This window comes from Cavia porcellus, unplaced genomic scaffold (assembly GCF_034190915.1).
Source record: "Cavia porcellus strain 051 isolate PalLab524CR breed Dunkin Hartley unplaced genomic scaffold, mCavPor4.1 scaffold_1, whole genome shotgun sequence".
NCBI classification, from domain to species: domain Eukaryota; kingdom Metazoa; phylum Chordata; class Mammalia; order Rodentia; family Caviidae; genus Cavia; species Cavia porcellus.
Genome location: NW_026947484.1, coordinates 28,868,196 through 28,893,484, shown reverse-complemented (window position 1 = coordinate 28,893,484; position 25,289 = coordinate 28,868,196). Strand labels below are relative to the sequence as shown.

General features: G+C 36.4%; 1 protein-coding gene across 2 annotated transcripts in view; it reads right to left on the bottom strand.

Annotated features, from left to right (window-relative positions):
* Window positions 1-25,289, bottom strand: part of Akap6 (A-kinase anchoring protein 6) — a 466,251-nt gene that overhangs the window by 351,547 nt on the left and 89,415 nt on the right. For both annotated transcript variants that reach the window (XM_063246541.1, XM_063246546.1), the window contains exon 2: window positions 15,718-16,075. In XM_063246541.1, coding sequence (XP_063102611.1) covers window positions 15,718-16,041 — 324 coding nt within the window. In that variant the 5' untranslated portion in view covers window positions 16,042-16,075. The remainder of the gene's footprint in view (window positions 1-15,717; window positions 16,076-25,289) is intronic.

Sequence of the window (25,289 nt, the reverse complement as noted above, 5' to 3'; positions counted from 1 at the left end):
CAATTCATAGCCAGTTGGTTTCAAGACAGGGTAGCACAGTAGAGGGATATGATGGAGAAGAAACAGTTCCTAGCATGTCAAGCAGAAGGCCTCCAAGACCAAGGGAGGGAGAGGGAGATTACCATCCAGGTCCCACCCATTGTCATTCACCTCTTCCCACCAGGTTTCACTCCTAATGTCACACCCAGGTATAAACCCATAAGTGCATCCAGTATCACACATCCACGATACATTTATCTCTCAAAAATCCCACCAATAAGCACACAAGGTTGTGGGAAAGGGACAGCAATATATAAACCATAATATTCCACCCCATATTCCCAAAACACTCATCTGCATCTCTTTATGAAATATGCACCTCTAAGAGGTGCCAAAGTCTTAACAGTTTGAGCATTGCTGAAAAATCCAAGTTCAAATTCTTCTCTGATATTTAAGAGAAACTTAGCTGTGAGCCCTGTAAAAAAGGTCAATACCTCCAACATGGAAATAAATACAATGGTACAGAATAAACATTCTCATTCCAAAAGGTAGAAATACAAGCATATAAAAGAATAGAACAAAAGAAAGACCAAAATCAAGCAGGGCAAGCATTAAATATTGTAGTTCCACCTCCAGCACCCAGAAAGTCTGTAGCAAGAACTCCAAAGGCCTTGAATGGCACTGCTAGTGGCAATAGCCCTTGCGCCTCTCTTAGGCCAGCACTGCTCACTCCTTGCTGCTGTCCTCAGACTATTCACGCTCCTGGGTTCTCCAGCCTTCTGAGATCTCCACTTCCCTTTCAGCTTCACACTCCCCTCTTGCGGGTGGGGGACATGCGTGGTCTCGCAGGCCTTCTTTTGAGGACTTCCTGACCCCAGAACTCTTACATTATACATATGCCCCAAATCAGAAGCATATGGATATCACCAAGGACTACTGCCAGCTGGAGCAATAGCTGGGCTCTCTTTTCATTTGGCTGTGGTCCAGTGCCTGAACTGTTGAGCTCTATGAATTTCGAATTCCCTAGTGCTCCTCCATTCTGGAACATGGTACCCTGGGACTCTTCTCAAAGCAAAGTCTTTCACCTTTGCAATTTTGAGGCTGCAAAGAGTGGAGTCCTGCTGGTTCTTGTTATACCATCATTTCTACTGTCCTGCTCATAGTACTTGGCTTTTTAATGCTAATCTTTTTAGCAACCAAGTACTTTGTTCTATTTTTGCAGATTGCAATTTTATTGGAGGTTTCTTTCTGATGAAGCTCAAAACTTTCTAAATTGTTCAGCTGGACCATTTGCTCTGGATTCTCATGGAGGAGCAGGCAAAAAGCCTTCAACAATAACCGTGCCACCCGTCAACATTAGACTGCCTTGAACTTCTCCCACCAGATCAATTAGTCCACGGCCCTTACCCTCAGTCTCCCACAATGTCTAGGACAGGAGCAAAATTTAGACAAAATTTCTGCTAGAGCATAACACACATGGCCTGGAGTTCAACTGTCAGTGCAGTCCTTCTTCCCAACAGAAACCTCTTAAGCCTAGTCTTTACTAATTGCATTTCTATCAGCATTTTAGACTTCTGAACCCCTATCAGAAATTCCAATCAAGCTCAGCAGTTATAGCTTTTTAGGGCTGCTTCTTCAGTCAGCATCTCCAAACCTTTCTAAACTCTGCCTGCAAGCCAGTTCCAAAGGCTTCTGAATCATGTGGCTAACTAGCATCACAGCAATGACTCTACTTCATTAGTACCAAAATATGTTATAGTTACTTGCTGTTGCAAGTAACAAAATACACAACACCTATCAGTTAAAGGAGGAGAAGTTTATTTTAGTTTCCAATTTGTAGAGAGTTCAGTCTAGAGTCAACTGGTTCAAAGGCAGGGTGGCAATAGAAAGAGGTATGGCAGAAGAGAAAGTCCATGGAATGACAGGAAGGAATCAGAGCCAAGATCAAAGGAAGAAGGAAGTGTACCACTCCAGGTCATATCTACAGTGGCCCACCTCTTCCATCAGCTTTCACCTCCCAACATCATATCCAGTTATGAACCCATCAGTGGACTAATACAATATCACACACCCTCATTTACTTCTCAAAAAGCCCACCTATGAGCACATGAGACTTTGGTGCAACATCCAGATACAAAATAATAACGTCAAATATGAATATGTGATACGCTGGAAATTTAAAAGAAATTATTTTAATAAAGACTATCAGAAGGCTTTGAGATTTAACCTGGCCCAAACTTTGGGATATAATAACTGAAATCTAGGGTTGGGTATATAGCTTAATGGTGTAGCATTTATTTAACATGCATGAGGCCTGGATTAAATCCCCAGCACATCCCAAAAGCTAGAAAGCCAAAACATATGAACAAGAAAAACTAGAGTATGCTATCTTTGATGAAATTTAATTAAGGTTAATCAACATTTCATGCATACTAAGAAAGATTCATACTTTTGCTCTAGTGAATCCTGGCAAATTCTACTTGTTTTGGCCTAAGTATAGTCCCACAGCTTCTGTGAATGTTTATACTGATTTAAAAGTGGTTATGAATATACTGTATTATTTCCCTGAAGTGTTTTTGGGAAATTATGGTTCCCATGGCATGCTAATCTTACTTAGAGCTGAAGGGAAATTTTAAAATGATAATGTGAAAATTCATTCAGTTAATTAACAAAGTGTTTATAATTTTATTCAAAGACATAAGTGAACTTGGCTTTGGAAAGCTGAAAGAAGGGTAAGGAAAAATCAAGTTATATCATGTAGACATACAAATTCTCTGTGATGAATGTGATCATCATAGATACCTAGATTATACCAATAACTTAATTTTTAAAAATTAGAAAACAACAAATTAAAAAGCAAATAACAATCCAAAGAAGCAAATATTGGTGCTAAATTATAGATCAAGAAAGTCGGTATGGAAGGGCTTTCCAGTGCAGAGAGGATTTATGTGCTATATCTTCAATCACTTGGTTAAAATTAGATGTGGATGAGAATACTTCGTGTACAATTCACACTCTGATGTCTAGCCAGAGTCGTGACATAATAAAATAGAAATACAATCATCTTAAATAGCTCCCCTTTAGAATAAGATTTTTTTGCTATCTTTGGCTAATAAATCTATTAAAATATCAATAAAATACCACAAACAAAAGAATTTAAGTTTGATGAGGAATAAAAAACATATCAACTTTTCAAAATAAAAGCAAAAATCATAAAATTATATTAAATAAAAGTAGTAGTCTTTATAAAGACATATTTTTATAAACCCTACATTTGCCTATATGAGTACAAAAAATTCAAATATTCTGAAATATCTCCTTTGACTATCATATTGTAGTAATTATTCTTTAAGAACATGAACATGATTCATCTGTAAATGTTAACTGCTGCAGTATTTTTGAAATTGCAAACAGAAAGTTTGAGGTGAGACTTTTCCCCACAAATACTACTCTTCCAAATGCACACACTCTCAGATTTCCAGTACAGGTGTGGACTAAGAAATAACTTTCCCTAAGTTTTTCCAATCATCGCAAGTCTATTTATTTTCTGTCAACCAAATAATCAAAGAAAATGTATTTTATGATTGCTTTCTTCTGTCCTTATTTCAAAGTCCATTCATTGTATCAACAGAAATACATAATTAATACAGTAATGAAAAACAAATTTCTCATAACACCTAGAGTTCTAATTCTTAAACTGAATGCTGTATCCATGTCCATATTATAGTGGACTACAAGAAAAGTATGGGAAAATCCACAGAAAGACTTACTCGGTTGCCCTGCAAGATGGTCTTATCAATTAGGTGACATTTTATGTGCTACTCAGAGGACATAAAGCAATTTTCCGACACAAAGACATTTGAAGTAAAGAGTAAGATGATGACCCAGAGAGAAGAAAATTGTGTTCCAAGTCATAGATTTATGAAAGAACTTGGCTTGTTAAGGGCACAGAAAGGGAAGTATCAGAAGGAATAATACACTAGCTAGGTCCAGGTTTTGAAGGAATTTGGGGACCACGACCAAGCATTTTGATTTTAGTTGGGTGGGCAGCTAGAAGCTAAGAGAGGTCAAAGCCACAGTTAAACTATGTTTTGAAAACAGTACTCCTAGTAATGTTCAGGATGGGGATACAAACATGCGGTGTTATTGGACAAACTAGAAACATCCCTTACAGAACTTCTCTTCCCATGGTGTCACTAATGTGTGACTCTCACCATTATAGAGATAGATTCTTTTGGCTAATGTAATATTAATCTCTTTCACAGCGGTAACATTTTTGAGCTGCCATCATTGTTAACACTATTGTTTAAATTATAATACAGTCTTCTGATAGAAATTAGGTTTCTGAATAGAGGCAAAAAAGTGAGAAGTACTAAAGACCTTCAACAGGTCCAAAGCCAGTTTCCCTCCTTGTGAATTAATTCTCCCACGGACTATACACACTTCCCGCCTTCCTCAAGAGAAGAGCAGATCATTTTCCATATTATACTGTGCATACTCTTTTCATACTTAATGATGTGTCTGGCAAATCTGCCTTATTCAAATAATGAGGAAAACTATAAAGTAGCACCAAACAAAAGAAGCAACTAACACCAAATAGCCTGCTAATAACAGCCACACTGCTAAAGTTAACAGACTTTTATTCTATTCACATTTATACAATGAAAAATTGTCCTTGTCCCCTAGCACAGAGTGACAATTTTGTCTCAGCTTAAAGGGGGAAAATTAAACTACACAGAACTAGTCACCTTTAACTTTGCTGCTCAGTCTCTGGGCTGCCATTGTCAGCTGGTTTGATGAACTTTTTCTTGCTTCCCACTTCAAGTATGGCCACTCTGTGTCATGTACTAAACAGCCTCATAACATCTCTCACCTTTCCAGATCACTCTGTTAACCCCTGTATACTCATCCTAAAAGGCAGAATTTTACTACACATTACCTTTGTGGATATCTTTTCAACTACTGTATCAAGCCTATACTCTTATAAGTCACTTTAAGTTTCATGGCCTTTCCAAATGTACTTTAATCCAGCTCAACAATATCTGCCTGCCATAATTTTTGTCTCTAGACCAGAAAAGTTCTTTCTGTATTTCATATGTAAAGCACTATTTGCTCAGGCTAACACTTATGCCTTTAAAAAGTTTCTACATAAGGCTGTGTAGGTGATGCATGCACAACTTTAAAAGGTACCACATTCATATGTAACCTGTACAGCCATCTGCAGCTATCCCTGTGCTTTACATCTCTGTGAGAAAACGTCTAGTTCAACAAATTGAGAATTAAGTGAGAGAGGAACTTTTCCTTTATCTGGATTAAGCCTCTTACTAGTCTTTAAAAATTTTAAAACAGTAACATAAGATAGTATATTTAAAACATATAGGCTATTGTCTAGCATGTCTTTATGCCCTTTCCTTCCTTTTGTTTGAACTGATTGCATGAGGTCATTTGAAATATTGAAGAAACTGAAACAAAGCAAGCAGAAGCCTTTGCTACAAAAACAAACTAAGCGGGGCTGGGGATTTAGCTCAGCAGCATAAGTGCCTGCCTTGCAAGCAGGCGTCGTGAGTTCAATCCCTGGTACCAATAAAAAGGAAAAAGACAAAAAAAAAAAAAAACTAAGCCCCTGCCCCCCAAAAAACCCACAAGATCTACAACAACAACAAAATGACTTTAAATCCTTGGGAGGAACAGGAGAGTGTATAGAACAAGCAGAAAGTATGTATCCAAAACTCCTCTATTCATAATGCTTTTGATAGGTTGTCAGCTTTGACTGCTAAGCATTGGATCACTGGGGTTAGGTGTCTCCAAAGATTGATGACTGGATCCAACTCAGATTCTAGCTGCTCTAGAGTTTTACTTTGCTTTGCTTTGCTTTGTTTTGCTTTTTAAATTTCCCAAGAGATTCTACTATAAAGTCAAGTGTGAGAACCTATGGTCTCTACACATACCATACCTGGAAACCAATTTATTCCTTACTGTTTCTCATTAAACATGCTCATCTATTGTTCTACCTACCTCCACGGTAGTACACTAATAATTCATCTTTAGTACCATTTCACTTTGACTACAGCAGATGTTTCCCACATTTAATTGTAAAATTTTGAAGGGAGTAGAGTAGACTAGGAAGTAGCAAATAACAAAAAAGAGGGATAAATTATCTTACTTTTTCAGCATATCTGTAACATTGTTACTCAAAGGGATCCAAGATCTTCATCTACTATCTGCTTATGATGGACTAAAATATATTGATGGGATCTTCTTAATTTAAAAACAATCATCTACCCAAACTCTTACAACCATATTAGCCACCTAATATAAAAAAAAACTCAGAACTATCATCTTATGCTTTATAGTTACTCAAATTTCATATACTCAAATGTGTGAGGCCATTCCACAGTAGAATAAAGAATTAGACTTGAAGCTCAAAAGGCGTTGTTTCACTCCCAAAATAATCCCATAGAAACCTTTTGGAACTCAATTTCCCCATCTCTAACAGTAGGTTATTGTGAGAATTAAATGAGAGATTAGAGGTAAAACTTCTGACACATATTAGTCATGCTATGAATGCCCCAAAAACTCTCCAGGCAAGGAAAGGGTTAGCTCACATTTTATCTTATGCTCCTTCAAACATCTAGCCCTTTGAGGCCATACGAAACAGCTATTGATGCTCAGTGATAGCTCTTGCTGGTGCTATTAAATATTTTTAGAAACAAATCCGTTACCTTTCCCAAATCAAAGTAGTACTAGTTTCTTGAGGCATTTCTCAGAATAATTTTCAAATCCTTTTATACTTCCTTTCTCTAAACTGTGTTTTAATGACTTCTTTCAAATTATACAGCCTATGATAATCCTCTCTTTCCATGCTAGTTTTCTAATTAAAAAATACACAGCAGGACGATCTGATATATTTGTTGAGCCACCTTGACAATTAGTATTCCCATTCAGATATCTAAACACTGAGCTCTAAATATACTTAGCACAGGAAATGAAAGTACATGTACTATGCTTGGGGAGGGCATGTTAACACTGAGTAAAAAGGAGAGGATACGTATAAAAGCATATCTAGTCCCTCCTAGAAGACACAAAACAATTCCATGATCAGGCTAACAAGGGGTACACAGATTGACTACTCTGGTCATAAATTTCGTGGCTGCTCTCTTTTTTAGAACCACTTACATTTCTTATTCTTCCTCTCACAGGTCCACACTTACGTAACGTAACTGTGTGTTTTATTACAGGCTACCACTCAAGTCACAGATGATGATCCACCATGGACTCCAATCTTTCCTGTTTGACCTTTTTCACTATACTGTGCTCCTTTAGAACAGGCTGCTCAAAGTTTTTACTCCCAACCCGGTCCCAGTGACCCCTGATAGCTCAGTAGATTCTATCAAAGGCTGTTTAGTGCATGTGGTTAAAGATTCTGTACACCTAAATATCTTTCATAATAATATGTGTTGGAAACTACCAATGCTAATTTTTCTATTGCCGTTCCCATGTCTTAATCATCCATGTTTATATGCAGTACAAAAAGGTGGTAGTTCTAAGACTTAGATAATTTCCAAAAGCCATGATGAAAGTATACTAACAGTTTCACAATCAAAAAGTATTTACTTTGAATTTAAACTGTTTTTCTAGCATTGGATGAAGAATGAGGAGGGAGAGGTAATTACTAATGATTAACTGAGACAGATTTTTCAACAAATTTGGGTCTTCTAAATATCTCAAATTAGCTTTTCAAAGAACAAACATTGTTTTCATACAATTCATTGGTCAATATAGCAAATTGTACTACAGGCACTAATTATAGGAAAAACTTTTCTACTAATAAGCACAATTAGCAAATATTGTCAATAGAGCAAATATTATTACACACTGTAAGCACTAATTATAAGGAAAACTTTTTGAATAATAAGCGCACCCTAACAATGCTTGACAACTAGTATTCAGCTTCTCTAAAAAGATATTCACTAAGGAAAACACACTGTTGATGTGTTTGGGCTGCTACAACAAACTACCTGAGACTGAATAATTTATAAAGAACAAAATTTTGCTGAGTACAGTGGCACAGGTGTATAATCCCATCATGTGAGAGGCTGAAGCAGGCAGATTGCCACAAATTTGGGGTCAGCCTGGGCTATGCAGTGAGTTCAAGGACAGCCCAAACTGCATAGCAAGACTTGTCTCAAAAACTAACAAACAAAGATAGTAGAAAGATAGATAGATAGATAGATAGATAGATAGATAGATAGATAGATAGATTTATTTCTTATAGGACTGGATGCTTGAATTCCGGAATCAAGACACCAGCAGAATTTATATCTGGTGAGAGCTGGCCCTCTGCTTCCAACATGGCACCTTGTTGCTGTATTCTCACATGCAAAAAAGGAAGAACAATCTCCCTGTGCCTTTTTCTTTTTTTCTTCCTTGTTGTACCACAGATTTAACCCAGACCCTTCTCACCAAGCTACATCTCCATCTCCTCCAACTGTTTAGACTTTTCTTTTTGAGACAGAGTCTCACAAAGTCAGTAATTTGTCCAAACTGGGCACAAACTCACAATCCTCTTGTCTTAAACTCCCAGAATGCTGGGATTATAGACATGCCACCACACCTGGCTCTCTGTCCCTTTTTTGATAAAGTCACTGTTTTAGTTACTTTTCTCCTTGCTAAGACAAAATCCACAACACCCAAAGTTAAAAGAAGAAATGTTTATTTGGCTAATACTTTGTAGGTTTCAGTTCATAATTGGCTGGCTCCAAAACATAGTGGCATAATAGAGGGGCATCCAGAGGACAAAGAGCCCCTGGAGGGCAGGAGGCAGCAATCAGCAAGCAGAAAAGGAGTGACTCTCTTTTAGTTTCTTACATTTTATCCAGGCTATGGTTGCTCTCATACCTGGCATGGGACAGCCTTACTCCTGCCCAGAAATACACCAAATAAATCAATAGACTAATTTAGTAATCATACAACCTTGATCTCAGTATCACACACTCCAAACCCAGACACCTCTGAAAAGGCCCACTGACAACTGCATCAACCTTTTGAGGTGAAGGAAGATACCCAGACACAAGCCATAACAGTCACTAATTCATTCATGAGGTTCCACCCTCAAAATTTAATTTCCTCCTACAGGGTCAACCTCATAACACCTTGGGGGTTAAGACTCCAGCATATACATTTTAGGAAATCACATACAGATATAGAATGCATCAACCAAAAAATTATAGTCACAAATCTGAGCTTTGGGAAAATAAAACTTTTTAATTCTCATGCCCATGAATTTTCTGTTTCCTAAGATTTGGGATATACCTTTGAGGTTACAAATTTAATGAATATTTCAAATATGTTTTGATCCTATACAAGAACAACAATTTAAAAAATGTTGCACAAAATAGCATCAGATTAAATTTACTCAAACAATAAATCCTCAATTTAGAGCAATTTGCCTAAAGAGATGCACTTAAATCTTTTGGGGCCCAGGAGTAGAATGTTATGGTTTGTCTAGATGTCCTCTTCCCAGAGCCTCATGTGAATGTAGACAGGACACTTGAAAGATGATTGAATTATGGGGGAGTTAAAGCCGAGTTGATGTTGGGCGTTTGGATCAAGTTGTAAGAGGTGGGTCAGTGTGGCATGACCTAGAAGGATATATCTCCCTTCCTTTCTCCTCCCTTGACTCTCTCTGCTCCTGGATGCCATGATGTGGACAGCTCTCCACCATGCCCCTGTGCCACACCACCCTTCTCTAGAGGCAGATGACTTTTCAAGGACAGAGATTACTGAAACCTGAGCAAAAATAAAACTCTCCTCACTTAAATTGTGGGTGATTATATGATATATTTGTCCCAGCTATCAAGAGAGTAATTAACACAGTTCTGTGTTGACTTCATGTCCTTCTATATCTCCCTACCCAGCAGGGAGACAACTCATACCAAAGGGTAAAAAAGCACACTGTGACAGGTCTGAGTTGTCTGTGACCAAGGTGAGAAGGTGATAATCACAATGAGAAAAAGAAAAATTATCTTACAGATGATTTCTCAAACATTGTCTGTTAACCTGTTTATTGTTCAAAGCTTTTACATTCTTAGTTGAAAGCAAAACTTAAATTCACATTTCCATACTACTGATCTATTTGAATAAAATTAATTGCCATATAAGAGTCCTCCATGGTATTTTTAGTTGAATCTGAATCTTCTAAAGATACTTCCTCCATTCTCCTGTCTTTTAACGTCTTTTCCACGTAAATCTGAAAAGACTATGGAAGGTAATAGTCAACCTTTCTTATAATCCCAATCTTGAGTCTATTTATGGGAGCCACATGTTAATATTGTATTACAGGGAACAGAGGACTAGATAAGATGAATCCAAGCCTCCTACTTTATATTTTATTCTAACCTCAAGGTGTTGGAGAGATGCTCCTCTGAACAAGTAAACTATGTTTCAAGCCATGGGTAGATGCACATGCCTGTATCCCAGTACATTTGGAGGCTGAAGCAGGGAGATAAAAAGGTCAACCCCAGCTGAGAAATATAGTGACTTCATGAGAATCTATCTCAAAATATTTTTGAAAAAGGGATGCAAGAGCCCTGGGTTAAATCTCTAGGATTTATATAAATTAAAAACAAACAAAATATTGGCCCACCAAAAAATGTGCATACACTTCAGGAAAAGAAAAATAGTATGATGGTTTTTGAACATATAGTGTTATCATTGTATGGGGTCCCTAGAGGATATCATGTATCACACAAAACCCACTACACAGCTGGTTTTTAGAAAAGAAATTGAAAATGCATGTGCAATCTCAATAATCAGGGTTACCAAGGAATGCAATCTCAATAATCAGGGTTACCAAGGAACAGTTCACTGTACTAATAAATGTCTGGAAGCTAATGGCCACTCCTTTGAGCACCACTTGTAATTCTAGAGGCCAAAGGCAGCTAGTCTTAATTTTATGATGTCTCAATAAATAAAGTATTAAAATATTTATACAACTTTTTCTTTTCCTGAAGTGTGCATAGAGTTTTGGGGCAGATTGTATATTTGAGGCACTGAGTCACTATGAGACCAGAAGAGAAATGGCAGAACCTTTAAATAGTATCTGAAAAGGGACAAGCAACAGTTTCAACTTTTGGTGATAAGAAGTTAAGTAAGCTATGTTTTGTTTTGCTAATTTATTTTAGCTTATTAAGAAAAAGGAGTAATTTATTTGTATTCAGAAATTTTACAAAGATTGTTTCAAAAGTAAGTTTAAAGAAAAAACAAAGTACAAAGGAACTAGTAAGTAGAAACTGGGCAGATAGAGAAATATTTTTGATAAAGAAGGTTAAAGGAAAGGGAAAATGCTTTTCATATAAGAAAGGATGTTATATGATGAAAGTTTCTTTTGTTTGTTTTTGTTTTTTGAGACAGTCTTGCTATATAGCCCAGACTGGCCACAAACCCACCACAGCTCTCTTCCCTCTGTCTCCTGAGTGCTGGTGTCACAGGTACGCACCACCACACCCAGTCTTAGTGAAAGATTTTTAGAACGTCCAAGCAGTTTTACGGAAATTTGTGATGGGTGAGAAAATTGTGATGGATGTGATGGTTTGTGCATAGTCCAAGATTTATGGAAGTTAGCGCGGGACAAGTTTCATTATAAACTTTTGTTTAAAGTGACAAGACTTTTTAAAACTATTGATCTGTTCTCAAGAATAGTTTACAAAAACTGTTCTAAGAAACAATGTTTTATATTTATCAAAATAATTTCTATCATTTTTTGCTGTTGGGCTTTTGATTACATAGGAAGCTAGTCTTAACAATCTTAACCCTGAGTCAAGGTTTATTGTAAGGTTTTTAAAATTATCAGCCTAGGGCTGGGGATTTAGCTCAGCGGCATAAGCACCTGCCTTGCAAGCAGGTGGTTGTGAGTTCGATCCCCAGTACCGATAAAAATGAAAAAGACAGAAAAAAATTATCAGCCTAATAATGCTACTATTTTAGATTATTATGTTATATTTGATGCCCTGCATATCTGGGGCTAAAGGTGTGCATACAACTGAATACTACACTACAAGTCTGATCTTTGTCTAAATATTACTAAAATTTATAGTGTCAAATGTACATAAACTTAATACATAAATGCAAGGTAACCAATAAGTGCATTTGTTTATATAATATGATACAACATACGTTGCATTTATATCTTAAACATATAAAATTGTATTTACTGACATAAACTGACCCAAATAAGCATTTTGTTACTATATAAATAAAACACACTTGTACATTGAATAACAAATCTATTTGTGGTCATTAACTTGTTTCTAAAGTTATTCTTTGGTTTTGTTTTGTTTTATTTTGGTTTTGGTCAGTGCTATTAAACTTGTATACTCATTACATACAAAAATCACATAATCATAGATATCCTCTTGAAACACAGATCCTAAAGTTTGTCTCAAAAGTAAGAGCTAGGTTAATGTATAAAGGACTTTTATAAAGCTGTGATGCTAATTTTTGCTAACATCCTTGTACATTGCATGCATTTATATTCCCTCAAGTGGATAAGCCTTTCATAATGTGAAGTTTAAGTAAGCATCTTGCCATACCAGTGCCCTTTAAACTTAAATTGTTTGGAATAATAGACTCATTGGTTTATGCTTTTGTGTTCCTAGTCTCATTAGGATGTGCCTAAATACTATACATTCTAAGCAATGTTACTTTAATAATTAAAAGATTAGACTTTGGCCACCTAAAGAACACAGCTTTAACATTTAATATTTATGCTATTTTACACTAAAATGGGAATGTAAATGATATTTTTGAGAGGTAATAATAACTTAATTTTCTTGGTATAATAATGTCAGTAATTATTATTATCCCAAAGCACTATAGACAATGAAAGAATATTAGCATTCTACAGGAGTCTAACTATTAGCAAGTAACCTGAAGAGTACATTAAGATGGATGATAGGCCATTACTTAGAGGACAAATAAAGTATGACACTGACTCCTAGTAATAACGCTGACCATGATTCATAGAAAGGGTAACTGTTCTCCTCACACTATGTTTCAAAGTGGCCCTGATATCTAGAAACGTGTACAACAGTAAGGATTAGGACTTAGCACTCTCACTTCAAGACTTGTGTACTGACCACCTGGGTGTTTAACAACCAGGTTTTGAAACCAAACACAACCAGGATAAAAGGTTTAAAAAAGAGTCAATATTTTTACCCTTACCCTCCAACATGAGCCAGGACCCACAAAATAAGTGGACCCCTTTGACAAGTCACCTAACCTGCTGAGCATGGCATTTATATGGACCCCAGAGGGCCCCAATATGGATTCTACAAAAAGCAGGGTCATTGGAGAGGGGAATGTCCAGCAATGCTTTTGAGGAAACCACTTGGTCAGCAAGACCCTGACCCATCTTGCAGATGGCACAACTGGTAGAGAAAAATATCAAAAGAATCAAAAAGCTCCTCACAAGGCCCCTCTGACCTTGATAAAGGTCACTTTTGATCACTTGCTCAATCTTAAACATCCAATAGTAAAGTATAACCAAATAGAGAACTAATCAATCATAACATCAGAGAGACAGAGACAGAGACAGAGAGAGATCCTAAGGAAATTTCTTCTTAAAATTAGAGAAGAAAAAATCCCTGAGGATAAAAATGACACAGAGGCTATCATAGATCGGATAGAGGGCAAATCCCTGGCCCTCAACTGTAACTCATGAAAAGCATGATTTGTAGTCAGAGACTTAAATGCAGTTTTTACTAAAAACCATGATGCTTCACTTGGACCTACCAAACCCAAGAGATAACTAAAAGTAGAACAAAGCTAAATCTTCATTTTGTAAAACTCTGAGTCAAATTTTCTCAGCAGTGTATAAAAGTGTATCAATCATTTAGGGAACATTTGCCTAAAAGTTAGCAAACAAGGTTTATCAGCTCTAAATATACCTAGCCTACCTCATTACCTTCAACTTTGATGACTCCAGTTAAGAGATTTACAGAGGCATTCAGCTTTGTTTAAAAGTCTCTATTGCCCTAAATTTACAGTCATCTTAGATTCCAGCAGAGTCTCATATGACTGAAACTCCCCCAAACAGAAACAGTCATCCCATGTTAACCAGACTGCTCCTCGTGATGTGAGGATTTAGCTAATGGGAACAAAACTACAGTAACCTATCAAGTCATGATGATTCCTCCAGATCTACAAACCCAGGACTGAGATGACTGACCAATCCCCAGTCCCCTAAGTACCCTATAAACCTGCTCCCCTTTTTCATTAATTGGCCAATCTGTTTCACTTCATACCTGGGCCCCTTCAGTTTGAGAAATTATCTTCTGTCTTTCTGTCTTGTCTCATTTTCCTTTGTTAGGGAAACTAGCTTGATCTTTGTCAGAGTTGTGCTCACCTTTGTTTTCTCTTACTTTGAAATTAAGGCTTTTTCTGGAAATTCATACTGATTGCTTCAGTTTTAATATGCATTAACACTGAAGCAACGGCCTGTGCTATCCCATAATAACCACTTCTTGCTGCCACAGCAGGAAGCTGTCTGGGGCTTGCATTCTGTTGAAGCATGTTCTTAACCATCTCTCTGTTACCCTTTCATGCATTCTTGCCAAGCACCTATGGAGAGGAGATTCTAGGCCTGTTAAACCTGCCAAGAGCCCAGCCATCTGTGATATTTTGGCTTTTCCCTTTCCCTTTCTGCCTTGCACATTCTAATGCAGAAGTCTTCCTGGAACCTGATGAACCAGCCTGAAAAGACTGAGCTGGTCTAGGACCTTTGTTCTCCCTTACCTATCTATCTTTTCCTTTGTGATTGCTGTATCCTCTGAGCCACACAAAGTGTTAGATCCAAGAGTCTGTTTAGCCTTTGGCTTCAAGTAATTTAGGATGAGTTAGCATAGATAAAAAAAAATTTCCTTAGTACTCCATTCCACAGATTAGAAGTTAATATATGGGTTTGGAGTCAATGCCATGACTGGCTATAAAACTTCCTTGTTTTGCTGGCCATTGACTTAAGCATGTAGTTCCCTTAAGGACCTGGGGAAGTGGGGAGACTACAGCAATACAAAATTTACATTATATATTTTGGGGTCCTTGTGCCAATACCTTTATCAATACCACTCTTTATGAGCATCTCCAATTCATTTTGCCAGCAGACAGGATCTTATAAAGGCTCTAGAAACCACAAATATTTTAAGTGTCTGAACTTTGTATAAGTTATTGTAAAAGTACCTTTGTTCTGCATGATGCATTGTACCTGGATGAAAAGATTCAGTCTCAAAGGAAAACACTGCACTTCTCCGCCATGCCAGAATCCACTGTTTGCCATAAAGACAACATCACCTTCATAGAAGATAATGATCACATGCTGCTCACCATCACAGCTCAGCTTGATGTTTTATGAATCTTTGATTAAATCTTTTAATACTTTTTAAAATGCTTTTACTCTTTACAACTAATTTATAAGATATTCACAAAAAAGTCCCTCTCTTTTCTACGTTTCTCTTCTAACCCCAAAGCCCAGTTTTATTCTACCATAAATAATTGGTGTAAGAAGAAACATCAAAAAAGAATTAGCTTTGTCCAATTTACCTTCAAGACTAAGGGTTTCATATCTGCTACACTATTTTTCTTCATGAACGTTTTCTCACTTGGAATTATGTACCTCAGAATGCAGGTGGCACAGTTGCTCCAGATTCTGTCCTGGGAGAATCTGTGCTCAGAAACCTGCCTTACCTTTAGTTGAACTAGATGCACATCCACATGTTTGCTGTCCGAGTCCTGCTGGACTGAGTAGGTTAGGTCCCGGACCCTCTCTGAGGTCATTCGGAGCCAGGTCTCAATTTCAGGTAAATGAAGGACAATCTTCCAGTCAGCCCCTGTATGGAGTGGCGGTGGCTTTTCATACTGCTGGTCAGAATCTATGTCCTTCATGGCCTCTTCTCCCTCTCCTGGCTCCACAGTGGGTGTCATGTTGATGGCCATGGGTGAAGCATCAGTAGCCATAGGATCCAGGTCCTGCGACCTCAGCGGGGAGAGTGTCACACTCATAGTTAACATGGAGAATTCTAAACCTTACTTCTTTCCAAAACAGCTAAAAGGCAAGAGGAAAGGAGAAAGCAAGAGTCAGATGAGATTGCCAAATAAAGAAATGATACTGCACAGAAGAAACAGGATTTCTAAATTAAGCCAGAATTCTAAATTTAGAAACCATTTCTCATAACAAAACACAAGAGGTATTTTGATTTTCTGCATCGTAGCCCCAAGACCCAGCATATAACAAGAACACAAACTTAGAATAGTATTGTCTACCCAAACACCTACTTTCTCCTCATTCATGAGTAACCTGATACTGAATTTTAGCTGTGAATATTCCTGCTGAAAATTTCAAACTACCTTCCCTATTTGCTTTGCAGCTAGATGTGGCAATGTGGCTAAGTTCTAGCCTGAGAAGTAGTGAAACTATATATAAAAATCCTGAGAAAAAATCCTGTTGAAAAAGAGCTGATTCAATTAAGTGTCCCCCTTTCTTATTTTCCCTCTCATTCCAGCCTATAGTGTGGACTAGAAGGCTGGAGGAGCTCCAGCGGTCAATTCAGATCCAGAGAAGCTTTTGAGTAACCTCAGTCGGGAAGGTGGAGCACGGAGATGGAAACCATATGATAACATGGAGCAATGGTCTGAGTCCTTACTGAAGCCCTCAACTTGCATGCTTGAAAGAAATACAAACTTATGTCTTATTTAAGTCAGGATTTTGAGGGCTTTCCTATCAGTATCCAAACATCATTTTTACTATAATTAATATATTCAATACATGAATACCTAGGGAAGGAAGATGTTCTAATTACCAAAAACATTGTGCTGATGTCAGATGCTGCTCATTTTTATTTGCTAGATAAATAGATATCACTTACCAACTCCAAACAATTATTTTCCTAAAAAGTATAAATCATGGATTATATCAAATAGATCTGATTAATGCTCTACCTAAGTTACATAAATATTTGGTTACTTTGAATTTGTAAAGCCTTGTGTAATTTCTAGAGGAATTTATCTGAAACATATAATAGTAGACACTTAATCAAATAGGTGAAAATAACAAGTATAAGTCATAATAAACTATCTTTTTGAAATGAGTTGGTTATTTTACTAATGATTCTGCGTTTGAATTTATCTTTCTTCTGGAAGCAATCTAATATAAAATAAATTTTAGGCTCTTGTACTTTAAAGATTTGAAATAGATAATATTTTTAGCTTCTTCTACTTAAGGCAATAAATTTTTTATCTTTTACTAGTTTTTTTCCTGATTCTACATATTCAAGTTAGTTTATATCTTCATTCTTACAAAGATGAAAAGTAGCTGACCAAAAGTTCAGAAACTTATTGTGATTGTCAGAGAGTGGCTTGAATTTCTTTAGGCACTTAATATTCACTTGTTAACAAAAGCAAAATTATTTGTGTCTACAGAAATAGGGAGAAATCAAAACAACCCCAGTTTGACCAGAAATGTGTAACTTTCCATAAAGAAATGGACACAAGTAATTAAAAAGACTTGTTCAATCTACAGAAGCGTGAAGAGTAAGTTACTTCAGTGACACATTATTTCAGAATCCTTCCCATGCTATAGTGCAATCTCCTTTCCTCATTCCTTAAGCATCTAATTTCTGAATTAAATGACAAGGAGTTAACAGATGAATTTCTGAAACCAAAGTTAATTTTTACAAAGCAACATATATGTCATAAGTAGGCTTATCACTTTAGGGGCTGTGTTAAAAAACACTTTAGGTTTACACTCAATAGATTTCTTTGACCATTTGTAAGACAGAAAAAATCTACAGTCTATATTTTTGTTTTTGCATTTTAAATATTATTATTATTATAGTTGTTACTGTAATGATCTGGTGTTTTGAGCCAGGTTCTCACCATCTAGCCTAGGCTGGCCTTGAAGCTGAGGTCTTACTGCCTCAGCCTACTGAATGCTAAGATTACGGGTATGGACCACCAGGCCTAGCCTATGGAACAGTATTATATAATGTTTTTGTTTTCTTTTCTTTTGCTTTTTACCCTAATCCTGTATTCTGTTTTTTTTTAAATAACAATAATACACTTAGCTATTAAAAAAATTAGAAAGCAACGAAATTTCACATGAAGGAATAAAACTCCTGGAAGAGTGAATTAACATACTTTTTCAAAAATCATACTCTCACTGCAGGCTCTGGTTCTGATTTCCCAAAACTTTTTAGTTAACAGTGGATTCACTGCCTTTCTTTAGGTTTAGAGTCACAAACCTAGAGAAGGATTCTGATACAAAAGGTTAATAAAAGTTTCTAGTTCTAAAACACAGAACTGCTATAATTAAACAGCATATTAAGGCTACAGTGATTCTTTCTTCTAAGAAACTAGGCTCATGTAAAAAAAAACCTACTAAATGCTGGAGTTACTATAAACTAAAACTAAACTAAAAACTACTAAATGCTGTACTATAAACTCTTTCAGTTACTTCCACATTCACCCACCTTCCCCCAGATTCCTACCCAAGAGTCCTGCACAGCTACCATACTGAAAGATGGTAGCTGGCCACCGTGATGTCTCTGAAACTCTCAAATCAAGGGCTGTCTGCAGAACACACATCCTACCATAAATTAAAGTACACACCAAAGAGCTCAGTGCAATGTATGTCCTAACCTACAAAATTTCAACACATACCATCAGGCTGTGAAACAGGCTAAGCACAGTGCAGTTTTATATCACTTGGGGCAAAACATTCCATATTTCTGGGCCACAGTTGCCTAATTTATAAACTGAAAAAACAAACTAGGTAAACAGTGAGATCTTATCTGGCCCTAAGAATGTGTAACTGTCATGGTTACTGTTCTAACAATTTCAGAGCTCTTGGAATCTTTTTATAGTGAGAGTAGGATAGCTTTTAAATGACGGTTGTCCCAAAATTAAAGCCACAAAGATGGTGAAGTGGTGACTAGTGGCAAATTAGCCTTCCTCAGATTGGGAGACCAGAACCTGGCGTATAGACATTTGAGGAAGAGAAGAAGAAGGGAAATGGATTGCCAAGACCCAGGATTGTTCTGAAGGCAGAATTGGAGTCCATAAGGAGAGTGAGGCAATAACCACAATGCAGAAGAAGGAGTTGGCCAAGAGTGTTATCTCCCTGAGTCCTGGGTCATTGGCAAACTGCTTATCCTCCCTGACTTCCATCTGGCAGCATGAGACAGGGAGCTGAAGTCTACAGAGGTGCAATCACAGCATGGAACTGTGGAGATCTCCCCAGAGAAACATACCAGTGGAGCAGAACAGTGGATACCACGGGCAGCAGTGGCTGATGAGTGACTTCAAGTCAAATGACATCTGCAGAAGATGACTGCTTGGATGCCATTTAGGGTTGGACCAGCTGGACATAGGCCATAAGCAGCATGAGTAGGCTGCATCTCAGGGATTGCAGTGACTGGTTTGGGCAGCCGAGTTCAAGCCAGCAACAAACACCCATAGTATTGTGGGCAGAACAACTTGGCTCACAGGCCCACAACCAGAAACCAGATCAGCCTGACTCTGCAGAGTTGAATGGCCACCCCATCTTATTCCTACTGCAGGCTTGTTGGAATAATACAGTATGGATCTAGGCTCTGTTGGCCTCCTTTGTCTATCATTGACAGAAAGATATTCCCTGAAGTGAACCCTAAAATACAACTATAAACCCCTAAAAGATAACTGCAGATTTCAAATCACAGAGAAATCCCCCTTTTTTCTTTATGTTTTGGCTATGTATTCCTGTTTTTTCATGAGTGCGAACATTGTTTTTAGTTTTTGTATTATTTCATTCTTGTTTTTTTCCTTCTTGTTAACCTCCTGTCTTTTTCACCCGTCTCCAAAACCTTAGGTAATTTTTCTTTACCCTTAAATCTTGTTTCTAATCTTTTTCTCTTCTTTCACTTCTCTACTTTTTTCTCCTATCCCTTTTAAACTTTCTCCCCAGAGGGTAAAATTGTGCAACTCAGAGAATCCTTACTGTATGTAAGTTTCTGGTCTGTTTTAGATTTTGTTACATAAGTCTTGTTGCTATGGCTAAAGTAGTAAATTAATAGTTATTAGAGTTTGTCATAGAAGGCTGTGTTTGATGCTATTATTATTACTGATTGTACTACTTTAGCCCAAAGTGACATAGTTCATCTAATCATTTGTTTTTCCTTATATCAGGACAGACTGTCTAAGGGTATACTATAGTCCGGTATCAAAGAATCAGGGACTAGATCAAATAGGAAGCAACCTCTCAATCCTAATAAATTAAATGAAAGAATGTTGCAATAGACTCAAAAAGTCAAAAGACAGCTATACTGAGAAGATATTTCTGAAAAGTAGTTATTTCCTAAGGCGTTTTCAAAACCAGTCATAAAGCAACCTACCACAATTGATTTACAGAAAATAAATTTTTAAAAAAGAAAATGAAAAGACACAGAAGTAAGATGCAGCCCCAGACCTCCAGCTCACCTAAGGCATTAAGTAGAATAAGTCAAAAACCATCCATATGAATTCTCTGAAATAGTAACAGAAGAAGTAACAAAGTAGATGAATGAGGCTCTAGAGAAAAACAAATCAGAAATTATTTCTCAGATAACTAAAGAGATGATCATCATAATGAAGGATATGGTTAGTGAATATAGAGTGGACACAGAATAAAAAACAGAAGATTAGGAAAGTGATTTCTAACCCAACATAGCAGAGAAACAGAATCTATGAGACATCAAATAGGTAACTAGGAGTTTTAAAATTCTATTGAAAGTATATGTAGCACAATCAACAAATGTGAGAACAGAAAATTAGATCTAGAAGACAAATTTGTAATAAGCAACAATTAAAAGAAAGACGTCTTAACAATAGCAAGAAAGCTAGGCATGGGTGGCACTTGCCTGTAATCCCAGCACTTGGGAGGCTGAGGCAGAAGAACAACTGTGAGTTCAAAGCCAACCTGGACTACATAGTGAGTCGAAAGACAGACTGAACTGTATAATGAAATCTTGTCTTTAAAAAAAGGAACCAAAAAAATCAATCTAACATCTGCCAGATGATGTAAAAAAGAATAATTGAAATAAATGAACAATCAGGAGATAGTGCAAAGGATATATATATATATATATATATATATATTCACAAAAGTAACAGAAGAAAACTTCCTAAGCATGGGAAAAGAATTTGACATAAAGATAAATGAGAAATATAGAACACCATTAGCCATAGGGGGAAAAATCGACGCCAAGGTACATAATAGTCAACATTCCAGAAATTCAATACAAAAACAAAATATTAAAAACTGTCGGAGAAAATAAATCATCTATAAAAGCAAGTCCATCAGAATCATAGAAAACTTCGCAACACAAACCCTTAAGTCAAGAGCATCTTGGAGGGAAGTATTCAAACCCTAAATGAAAATAGTCTGCAACCCAGATTGATGTACCCTTCAAAAGTATCTTTCAAAATTGATGGAGAAATAAGCTACTTCCATAACAAAGAACAACTGGAGAAATTCATGACCACCAAACCAATCCTCCAAAATGTCCTGAAGGATATTGAGGAAGAGATAATAAAGACTACAATTTCAAGAACAACATTAGAATGAAACCAGTAGGAAATTTAATATGGGGTGGAAGACCAACAAAAGGAAACTAATATGACAAAAATAAGTCAATACATATTAATTATAGCCACCAATGTAAACGATATCAATTCACCAATACAAACAAACAGACTGACAGAATGGATTGAGAATCAAGAGCCAAAAATATGCTGCATACAAGAAAAGCCTTTAATTCAAAAAATAAATTCATAGGCTAAAAGTAAAAGGATGAAAAACAATACTTCTGTGACAAGAACCCAGGAAAAAAATCTGAGGTAGCTATTCTATTTGCATACAAAGTGACCTTCAAGCCAAGACTGAACAATACAGACAAAGAAGGTCATATATACTTATTAAATAAAGCAACAAGAAAAAGAGACGGCAATCATAAATACATATGCATTAAGTGGCAGTGCATACAACTATACAAAATATTAATGGACCTGAAAAATGAAATAAGCCCTGACACAATTATAATGAGGGACCTCAATACCCCATTGTCACAAAGAGACTGACATCAACTAGACCAAAAAATCAACAAAGAAATATCAGAGCAGAGCCAAACCTATGAACAAATGAACTTAGTAGTTATCTACAAATGTTCCACTCCACAAAAAAGATACAGATTCTTCTCAGCTGCATGTTGGATGTTCTCCAAAAAGGAGCACATACTAGTTCATAGAATGTTCTTAAGTAAATGCAAAGGAACTGAAATTATCCCATGTGTATTATTAGACAATAGAGCAGTGACACCAGAAATCACTGCCAAACCAAATCACAAAAAATGCATAAGCACATGGAAATTAAATAACATACTCCTGGACAACAAGTCAGTAAGAGATGAAGCTAAAGAAAAAAATTAAACAGTTTCTACAATTAAACAACAACCAGTAACAACATACCACAACTTATGGGATGCAATGAAAGAGTCTCAGAAGGAAAATTTGTAGCAGGGAAAATATATAGTGGAAAACAGCAAGTTCAAAAAAAAAATAAATAGTATTGAACTTCAAACTACTAAAAAAGTAAGAGCAAATTAAATCCAAAAACACATATGAAAGAAGAATTATAAATTTCAGAGCAGAAATTAATGCAATTGATTCTAAAAAAACATACAAAGAATCAATGAATCAAAGAGTTGGTTCTTTGAAAGATAAACAAAATAGACAAACCCTTAGCATTCTTATCAAAAAGGAAAAGACTCAAATCCATACAGTTAGGAATGAAAAGGGATCCTGCAGAAATGCAGAAGATCATCAACACTATTTTCAAGAACTTGTACTCTAACAAGATGGAAAACACAGAAAAATGGACAGATTCCTAGACACATACAAATTAACAAAGTTGAATCAAGAACTTATAAAAATTTTAAATAACAATATTAACAAAATTAAAGATATAGTTAAAAACTTACAAACAAAGAAAATCCCAGGCCCTGAAATAGTCATTGCTGAATTCTACAAAAAATTTAGAAAAGATCTAATGCCACTACTCCCCAAACTCTTTAATGAAATTGAAAAGGAAACAATACCCCCAAAGTCATTCTTGAAAGCAAGCAGTACATTGGCACACAAAGGGGACAAAGATCCAATCAAAAAAGAGAAGCATAGGCCAATCTCCCTAATGAACATAGTCCTCAAAATCTTCAGTAAGATACTGGCAAACAGAATGCAACAAATCATCAACAAGCTTATACAACATGGCCAAAAAGGATTCATCCCAAGGATACAGGAATGGTTCAATATATACAAATCAATAAATGCAGTACAGCATATGAACAGAGCCAAGGACAAAAATCAAGTGATCATCTCAAAAGGTAAAGAAAAATCCTTTGACAAAGTCCAACATTCATTCATGATTAAAAGCCTACAGAGAATTGAAATAGATGGTCTTCATCTCAATCTGATAAAAACCATCTGTGACAAACCAACAGCCAACATTATACTAAATGGTCACAAACACAAAGATTTTCACTAAATCAGAGACAAGAGTCTACTATCATCACTCCTACTCAGTCTAGTTCTGTATTCATTAACCAGAGCAGTTAGGCAAGAGAAAGAAATCAAAGGAATAAGGATAGGAAAGGAAGAAGCTACATCATCATTATTTGCAAGTGACATGATACTCTACATAGAAGATCCCAAAAACTACACCAAAAGACTTCTAGATTCAATAATCAAATTTGGTCACACAGCTAGATGCAAAGTACACTCAAATGTCAATAACATTCCTGTACAAAAATAACAAACTCACTGGGAGAGAAAGTAGGAAAACCACACCTTTCACAATAGCATCCAAAAAAAGGCAGGCATGCATGCAGGCAGACAGACAGACAGACAGACGGAAAGAAAGAAAGAAAGAAAGAAAGAAAGAAAGAAAGAAAGAAAGAAAGAAAGAAAGAAAGAGACAAAGAAAGAAACAAAGAAAGAAATTTAGGAATTGCTCTAACAAAGGAAGGAAAAGATTTTTACATAGAAAATTGGAATACTCAGAAAAAGAAAAAGAAATTGGAAGAAGATATCAGAAAATAGAAATCTATCCCTTGTTCATAGATAGGAAGAACAAATGTAGTGGAAATGTCCATATTGCCATTCTTGCTATATAGATTTAATGCTATCCCTATCAAAATACCAATAGCATAACCCACAGAGTTAGAGAAATAAATCCTAAAATATATTTGCAAACAAACAAAAGAGACCTAGAACAGCTGAAACAATCCTGAGCAACAAAGGCAAGGCAGGGGGCATCACAATGCCCAACTTGAAATTATATTACAAAGCTATTGCAATAAAAACAACATGGTATTGGCAGAAAAACAGGCTGCAGACTCTGTGATGCAGACTGGAAGCTGCAAAACCAACTCCAAACATACCAGCCATTTTATCTTTGACAAACAGGCCTAACACCTTCACTGGAAAAAAGATGGCCTCTTTTAAAAATAGTACTGGAAAAACAGGCTTTCTACACGTTGAACACTAAAACTAGATCCATATCCTTCATTATGTACTAAACTAAAATCAAAATGGCTCAGAAGTTTAAATATTAAAACAGAAACACTAAATCTGTTAGAAGATATAATAGGTAGAATTTCTGATGATACAGATGTAGGCAAAGACTTCAACCACTGGAAATAATGAAGAATCAACAACTAGAGTGCATCCTATTAAAAAGCTTTTGCATAGCAAAAAGAAATCACCAAAAGAGTGAACGGACAAACCTCATGGGAAAAAATTTGCAGTTGTGCCTCAGAAAAAAGACTAATATCTGGACTATATAAAGAACTCCAAAACATCAAGACCCCCCCCCAAAAAAATGTAAAGAACTAATACAAAACTGGACATCTGAAATGAATAGACACTTCTCCAATGAAGTACAACCACAAATAAATATATGAAAAAAATGTTCAACATCACTGGTCATTTGAGAGATGCAAATGAAAACAACACAATTCCATCTCCAGAAAAAATGGCCATCATCTTGAAATCATCCAATAACAAATGCTGGCTGGGTGTGGGGGGAATGGAACCCTTCACTGTTGGTGGGAGTGTAGATTGGTATAAAGCAGTATGGACTTTCTCCAAAAACACTAAAACTAGAGGTTCCATTTGACCCAGTTATTTCCCTTCTTGGTATCCTCCCAAAAGAATTAAAAACATACCACCACAGCAATATGTGTAGACCCATG